We start from the raw sequence: 8,387 nt of genomic DNA on the forward strand, positions 1-8,387 counted from the left end.
AAGAGGCGTGGCACTGCGGTTCGGCACACTTCAGACCATATAACATGTCTTATATTTTCTCGAACACGTATGTTTTTGTTTCAAATTTTTCAGAATGATGTGTTTTACAAGATGCCCTAGGGTACTTTTGAAAATTCGATTTTTTTGATGTTGACCGGTTCGCAAATATCGTAGATGCGAGGCTGATGCGCAGAGAAGTCTGAACTACAGTGGGCAGTCACCACGTGGCCCGTGTTGACGTTCAGTGATTTTGCTGTTTCTCCTTCGTTTACTCTCGCGTCACATGAAAGCAAAACGGATATCTTTGGCCGGGAGGTATCAAGTGAATTAAAATACATTCACATAATTACTGAAGGCTGATATACATTATTAGTTTCAGATTTTGTTTTGTTTCCACGTTTCTGACATCAAGCACCAATCGCCTTGCAGAACAATGAAGTTATTTTTGTCTGTTTGCTAAAGAAATTTGGCCTTTATTAACCTTTTCTGCAGAGGCATCCAATGTATTTGAAACGAAATTTTTAATTCCACAGTACTGGCTAGTTTAAACTGGTCGCTGCATTTCAAGTGCAAGTTTTCATCTTCTAGCACGTATGGCATTATTCCATAATAATGAACCAAACATGAGATAATGCAGCACTGGTACTCCAAGAAAATTTACATCTGAATCTGGACATACGAATGTGCGCTTTAAGTAGCAGTTTAAATGTGCACATTTTAGTATGGTTCACGAAATTCTGATCTCTTGGAGTACCCTGTGACGTCTTACTGCTTTTACAACGTAATGTAAGATCTTTCAATGTTTTACACGTACGTACATACGGGCTTCCTACGTCATGTTAGCTGCGCAAGCGCGGGGCGCCTCTTACCTGGTGCTCTCCGGCAGCTGCTGGAACGAACCTGTTTCCAGCAGGTCGTGGAAAAATATTGCGAATGTTGGTTTGAAAAGCGTTAATTTCAAAGTAAATATCTTTTAACGTAAGTTGGACTACGCGCGAGGATGTACCATGAAATTCTTAAATCACAGAGTGTTTGACTCCATTTAAAAATCAACTCTTTAATGACAAACCATGTAGAAGAATTTCGAACCCTGAAGATCAGACATTTATGTCATTATTAAAAATTTTACTGCCACATTTGTGTGATGTGTCTTAAAGTGAAACACGCGCAAAAAATCAACATTATCTCGAAAGATTAGCTTCTCTTGCAGCTTATTAACCTTAGTGACCAATATTATATGTGGAAGCTTTGCTTCTCTTGTAGCAACACTATGTATGTTAATGTAAGCCGTTAACTCGTGTGTTACCGCTGCTTAACAGGGGTGTTGCTATTGGCTGACTACGTCACGCGTCCTATGCCCTGAATACTCGCTGTCATGAGCTGGCGAGATCACGTGACATGAGCCGTGGCTGGCTCACAAAAGCGCATCGCAATCTCGATTTCAGTGATTCGGAAAGTAACATGCGGTGTTTGGTGGAATTCCAATGTGTGCTGTCGTAATACGAAAATACGCAACGTACATGTTGCTGCACATCAAAGATATTTCCAAAATGTGACTTTTTCCCTGAGTTTCGTTTTCTAAAGTGCCGGGAAATTCTACGCCCATGTCCAAAACCATAACCATTCAAAGGATTGATAAGTTTTGCACTTCCGAGGGAAAATATACTGTCACTTAAAAGTGTTTTCACGCGGGAGAAAGTGTATTTTTAAGCGGGAAATCCGGGAAAAATCCGGGAATTTCTTTCCTTGTCCATGTATACATCCAGTATTAATCAAATTTGATACGTATGAAGTATCGTCTCTGTTGTGTGACTGGATTCTTGATTTCCTCGCAGAGATGTCACAGTTCATTCTGATAGACGGCAAATCATCGAGTAGAATAGAAGTCATATACGGCGTTCCGCAAGGTAGTGTCATAGGCCCTCTTCTGTTCCTTATTTACATAAATGATCTAGGTGATAATCTGAGCTGCCCACTTAGATTGTTTGCAGATGACGCTGTAATTTACCGTCTAGTAAAATCATCAGACGATCAATTCCAATTACAAAATGATCTAGAGAGAATTTCTGTATGATGCGGGAAGTGTCAGTTTGCACCAAACAAAGAAAAGTGCGAGGTCATCGACATGGGTACTAAGAGGAATCCGCTAAATTTTGGGTATACGATAAATCGCACAAATTTAAGGGCTGTCAATTCGACTAAATACCTAGGAATTACAATTACGAGCAACTTAAATTGGAAAGATCACACAGATAATATTGTGGGGAAGGCGAAACAAAGACTGCGCTTTGTTGGCAGAAACTTAGAAGGTGCGACAAACCTACCAAAGAGAGCCTACATTACACTTGTACGTCCTCTGCTGGAATATTGCTGCACGGTGTGGGATCCTTACCAGGTACGATTGGCGGAGGACAGCTAAAAAGTGCAAAGAAGGGCAGTTCGTTTCGCGTTATCGCACAATATGGGTGAGCGTGTCACTGATATGATGCGCGAGTTGGTGTGGCAGTCGCTGTAACAAAGGCTGTCCTCTTTGCGGCGAGATCTGTTTACGAAATTTCAGTTGCCAGCTTTCTCTTCCAATGGAAAATATTTTGTTGACATCCACCTATGTAGGGCGAAATGATCAACATAATAAAATAAGAGAAATCAGAGCTCCAATGGAAAGATTGAGGTGTTCCTTTTTCCTACGCGCCATTTGAGAGTGGAATGGTAGAGAAATGGTATGAAACAGGTTCATCGAACCCTCTGCCAGGCACTTCAGTGTGAATTGCAGAGTAAACATGTAGATGTAGATGTTGATTCCCTCCTGTATAGAGATTCAAGTACTTTCTGCTTTGATTGACCAAGATAATCAGCTGCAGATTTGATCGACTTTGGAATCCACTGAACATTTAAAACCCTCCTGCACCTCAGGCAGGCAACAGAAGCACACCCATTTCCACTCGCAGTCATGGAAGACAGAGAGAATTGGTGTTGAAATTATATCAGGGGCAGGCAACAAACAGAAATTTTTCAGTTTTCGTGCATACAAATCATGCGGGTAATAACGCGTAATTTAGCACAGGAAGTACATACCTACAAGTAAAAAAATTTTAAAAACGCTACATATAAGATGACACACACCTACATGTGCTACATGCACACTGAAAACATCATCGACAGTGTCGAATTGTATACTTAGTGTCCAGGATAATAGTATTAATAATGCAGCACATGCTGATATCAAAATCCGTATGCTCCGTAGAGAATGTGAAACAAAGCAGAGAAAAATAGAACGCCAAGATGACATGCAAGACTTGGAAAGGTAAGAAGTGGGGAAATGTTTGGGATGCAAACACGCCGGCCGAGGTGGCCGTGCGGTTCTAGGCGCTACAGTCTGGAGCCGAGCGACTGCTACGGTCGCAGGTTCGAATCCTGCCTCGGGCATGGATGTGTGTGATGTCCTTAGGTTAGTTAGGTATACTTAGTTGTAAGTTCTAGGCGACTGATGACCTCAGAAGTTAAGTCCCATAGTGCTCACAGCCATTTTGTGATGCAGCGTCAAGGGTAACAGCAGCCATGTCTCCGAGCTGATAGTCCGTGCTGCTGGAAACGTCGTCGAACTGTTCGTGCAGATGGTCGTTGTCTTGCAAACGTCCCCATCTGTTGACGCAGGGATCGAGACGTGGCTGCACGATCCCTTACAGCCATGCGGATAAGATGGCTGTCACCTCGACTGCTAGTATACGAACGCTTAACCTCCAAGATGGGAGTCAGAAACCACACCACTACGCTGTGAAGTCAACTGGTTAGCATCAGCTATTGTTACAGAAGTAAATGTAAACAAATTACGCGAAATATGCTGATTTTGTCATTTGAACTATATACTAGCTTTAAAATAGTCAACATATCGAGAATACTTAAAGAAACGGCTATTTCTAAGACAAATGTAGCAATTATATCCAGGAAGAAAAGCAAATACACTTGAGCAACATTATTTATTGCCTGTACAATATAGCGAGTCATTCACTCCCGTAAAGCAGTATACTAATGCGTCAAAAAGCATCGCATTTATGTGAATTCGTTTGTATTACGGTAATTTTTCAGTTTCAATTATTGAAAGTGTTATGTATGTGCAGACGTCTTACCCTTTCGTTTGCATCGCCGCTTTCCACAATTTCTTGTCCACGCCAGTTCGGAATGTTTATGCAGGGGATTGCTGCTGGTAATAACTTCTTTCTTGAAGGTAACCCTAGAAGCTCATTTCTCAAATCCTGTTCACAATCTTCTGGCCGATAAGGAGCTGACCACACACGTGCAGTTTCCGCATTCACTTCGTCCTTGCGTTTGCACCGAACTATCCATTCACGTCGCAAGTGCTCATCCTTGGGAAACACGTGATACGTAGCGTCCGTCGTCGTCCGAGCACCATTAAAGCAATGTGCCACGGCACACTTACAGCGAGCCTTGCTCGTGGCTGTCTCAAAACTGAATGCTCGGCGCTGCAGCCTCCTCCCCTCTCCGTGACGTCAAGGCGCGCGAGGGCGTCTGCGAGTTTTTTTACTCGCTTGGGGCCGGAATGGCCTGCCTGCTTTTCCTATATGCCTCGGTTCCGAAATGCCGTGCCGGCGATTCCGCGGCGCGCGCCTTAAATCGATGGCGACGCACTGTGCAGGCCCATCCGGGCAGCGTTCATTTTTAGGTAAATGAGTTGGCACCACTGCAAGACAGCAGACGATAGCCACCTCCCGAAACACGACATTGTGGAGTAAATCACATCAACACAGGAACAGAAATCAAAAGCCAAGGTTGCTACATAAATTACGAATATACATCAGTACCGAATAACTTTTCATCTAAAGGCATTTTCATCTACAATTCCCTCCTAAATGGATGGATATATTCCAAAGCGATTATAAACGAAATGTGGTGCAATTATACCGGACAACTAAAGACTTGCTCTTCCATTGTGTTTCCTCTAAGAGGTAAAAGTTCCTCTTGATTGGGTGGATTGAAGCGCAACCATTCTTGTGATACGAGTAATTTTTTTTTGTTTTTACGGCAACAACTAATTTGTGTAATGTCAGCACTAGTTTTTAGCCATACAAAAGTCCCTATGGTTGATCAAATTACCTATTTTGAGAAACTCCTTGCAATGATGGATTTATACTCCAAATTTCGTAGTGCACTTTCTTGGCGGCTCTGGCAAACCACGTGGTTTATTTTCGGTCGCCTTTGTGATGCGTCCAATAGCGGCAAGCCTGACTTGTGTGTAAACTACAATCCTTTCTTTTTGAGACTGGCAACATTAGCCCCCAGTTCTCTCTGTGCCGACTCTTTAATACAATCCGTGATTGCAACAGAGGTGACTGAGCCATTTTTACCCCAAAGATCGCAATTCTTTGCATTGTGCAGATTTTCCTGTGATGTGGTGCGCTTGTCGATCATCTCTGAATAACATATTCGTACATGTCCACAGAGCATTTCACACGGTGGATTACTCTCGACTGTTGAAGGAGATGGAAACGTGTGGAATAGGTTCCCATGTATGTGAGTGGACCTCAGCTCTTAAGTGACAGAACCCAGTATGTTGCCCTCAGTGGCGAGTGTTCGCCAGAGGCAGGAGTGCTCCAGAAAAGGGTGGTGGGGCCGCTGTTACTGTCTGTATACATAAATGGTCCGGTGGACAGGTATCTGCGGCTGTTTGCTGATTGTCCCCTGGTGTACAGTGAGATGTCGTCGTTGAGTGAGTGTAGATGGACACAAGGCGAGTTGAACAAAATTTCTAGTTGGTGTGACGAATGGCAGCCATCTGTAAATGTAGAGAAACGTAAGTTGATGCAGGTGAGTAGGAAAAACAGACATGTAATGTTGAGGTACAGCAGTAGAGGTGTTCCGCTAGACACAGAGGCGTCGCTTAAATGTCTGAGCGAGAGTTCGCAAATGATACGAAATGGAACGAGGTTGAGAGGACTGCGGTAGGGAAGGCGGGAGGTCGACTTTAGTTTGTTGGGAGAATTTTAGGAAAGTGTGGTTGGCCTGTAGATGAGGCTGCATGTAGGCCGCTGGTGCGACCTATTCTCGAGTACTGCTCGAGTGTTTGGTATCGGCAACAGGTATAATTAAAGGAACACAGCTAAAGGATTGACAGCTGAGCTGCTAGATTTGCTACCGGTAGTTTCGAGTGACTCAGAGGTATTGTGCAGAAGCTTCAGGAACTCGAATCGGAATCACTGGAGGGGGGACGACGTTCTTTTCGAGGAATTCTGATGAGAAAATTTAGAGAACCGTCTTTCGAGGGTGACTGCAGAACAATTCTAGTTCCGGCAATGTACACTTGAGACGAGGCGTGTGAAGATAGGGTGAGAGGCGTTGTCGCTCGTACAGAGGCATACAGGCAGTCGTTTCTCCCTCGCTCTACTTGGGAGCGGAACGGAAAAAGCAGATGACTGCAGTCAGTTGAGAACTTTTTATATGTACCAGTTACTACTATTGTTTCATATGGTTGCTGCTCCACCTACATTGATTATTTTGTACTAAATGCAGCAGTTTTATTACGTCTGTAGTTTCTAGTTGGTATTTCACTTGTCTTTGGAGTTTCTTACTGGCTCTCTCGCTTGGGATTAGCCTTTAACTTGCATCAGCTGTGGGGAGAGGTTCCCGTGACATTGGTTAAAGTTCAGCAATGCCAGATCTATACCAGTATTTTGATATTTGTAAGTGTACATGCGATAATGAATCAACACTCTGTTTGTATTTCTTACAGGCACCTGATTTCTTTCTGGCATGATCTAATTTATGCATTGCATTAGATACAGGAAATACAGTACTTTTTTGAGACTGGTCTAAAGTTACGGCTTAAGTGTTTGTACTACTACTGAAAGAGAAATTTTACTCGGAAGCAGCGTAGCTGGTGTACACTTTAAGTTTACTTAGAACTTTTTAAGTATAAATGTAAAGTTTTACGCCTTCTGTAGTGGTGTGTAACTTATTTTGTGTCCAGAATTTTCAGAAAATGCAAAAAGTTGCACAAAGTTAACATGACTGAATATAGTAGTTGTGCAGGATGCCGCCTGCCACAGACCATATGGTGGGTTGCAAAGTTTGTAAGTAGATGGAAATGAATGTTCCAGTGGATGTATCTCTTGTTGCATGCATGATTATATGAGCACATGTGACGATTATTATGCAGCGGGTAGTGTGTGTGTGTGTGTGTGTGTGTGTGTGTGTGTGTGTGTGTGTGTGTGTGTGTCAGGGAGAGCCGATCCGGTGCCCTTGTTGTATTTGAAATATGTCGACCAACTTATTGTGTACGAAGCAGTGACTTTTATATCTTTTGTCGGTATGTCAGGAAATTTCCATGTTACTTGTCTGAATCAGCTGTCTGGTGAGGAAATTGTATTTCAGTACTTACAGATACGTTTAGTTTCTAGTGTTTTCTTCCTAAGTGACAGAAGGAATTGGTACCCAGAGAAGGTAGTTTTGGGGTGTGTTTGAATGTAGATGAAGGATTGGGTAGCAACTGCATGCCGAGGTGAAAGGAGGCGGATCTGTGGATTGAATTATGAGGAAAACCAAATGAATTTGTTAGGAGATGGAGTGCACCTATTTTTAATGGGAGATGGCTGAAGTTTTTGATTATGGGCTAGTGCTGTGGATCTGTCTGTAATACGCTGGTTAACCCGTATCGCAGAAGCGAGATTTCTAGATTTGTGACTTGTCGCTCGGAAGAAGTGTATTCCGAATTGTTGGCAGTTTTGCGGCTGTGACAGTTTCTTTCATTTGGTGTGTGTGTCTCGACAGTAGACAGTAAGTGTTTCGATGTTTTGTGCAGGAGCCTTTCTGAGGAGGAGCGAGGCAGGAGGCTGAGAGAGGCGGCTGTGGAGGGGGCGGTGGAGGAGGTGCGGGCGTTGCTCGCGGGTGGGGCGGACGTGGGGGCGATGGACGGGGTGTTCGGGCGGACCGCCCTGCACTGGGCTGCATGGAGAGGCCGCGCGGCTGTGGTGCGGCTGCTGCTCTCTGCGGCGTCCGACCCCAACGCCAGGGATCACTGCGGGCAGACGCCGCTGCACTGGGCGGCATACAATGGCAACACAGAAGCGGCGGCTGCGTTGCTGCAGGCCGGAGCCGACAGGGGGGTGGCGAGTAATAGTGGGAGGACCCCCCTGGACATGGCCAGGCAGCGCAACCATCAGGAGATCGTCGAGATGCTAACAGGGTGTTAGTACGCGCCAGTAGTACTTCACTGTACAGGATATTAAAATAAAAAATTGAAAAAAAAAGATCGCTTTCTCTAATCATTTCTACATTTTGCAGTCCACACAATTACTCCAGTAACACCACAACTACTGCAACAACACGAGATATCTGTAAACCAACGTGACAAACCTTCCTTTTGAGAATTCACT

At 44.0% G+C, this 8,387-nt stretch overlaps 1 protein-coding gene across 1 annotated transcript in view; it reads left to right on the forward strand.

The window, feature by feature from the left end:
- Nucleotides 1–7,927, forward strand: part of LOC124741133 (speckle-type POZ protein-like) — a 49,910-nt gene extending 41,983 nt beyond the window's left edge. Inside the window, exon 4 of the mRNA XM_047248662.1 lies at nucleotides 7,814–7,927. Coding sequence (XP_047104618.1) covers nucleotides 7,814–7,848 — 35 coding nt within the window. The 3' untranslated portion in view covers nucleotides 7,849–7,927. The remainder of the gene's footprint in view (nucleotides 1–7,813) is intronic.
- Nucleotides 7,928–8,387: the final 460 nt, after the last annotated feature.

The sequence above is a fragment of the Schistocerca piceifrons genome, unplaced genomic scaffold (assembly GCF_021461385.2).
Source record: "Schistocerca piceifrons isolate TAMUIC-IGC-003096 unplaced genomic scaffold, iqSchPice1.1 HiC_scaffold_1872, whole genome shotgun sequence".
Lineage (NCBI taxonomy): Eukaryota > Metazoa > Arthropoda > Insecta > Orthoptera > Acrididae > Schistocerca > Schistocerca piceifrons.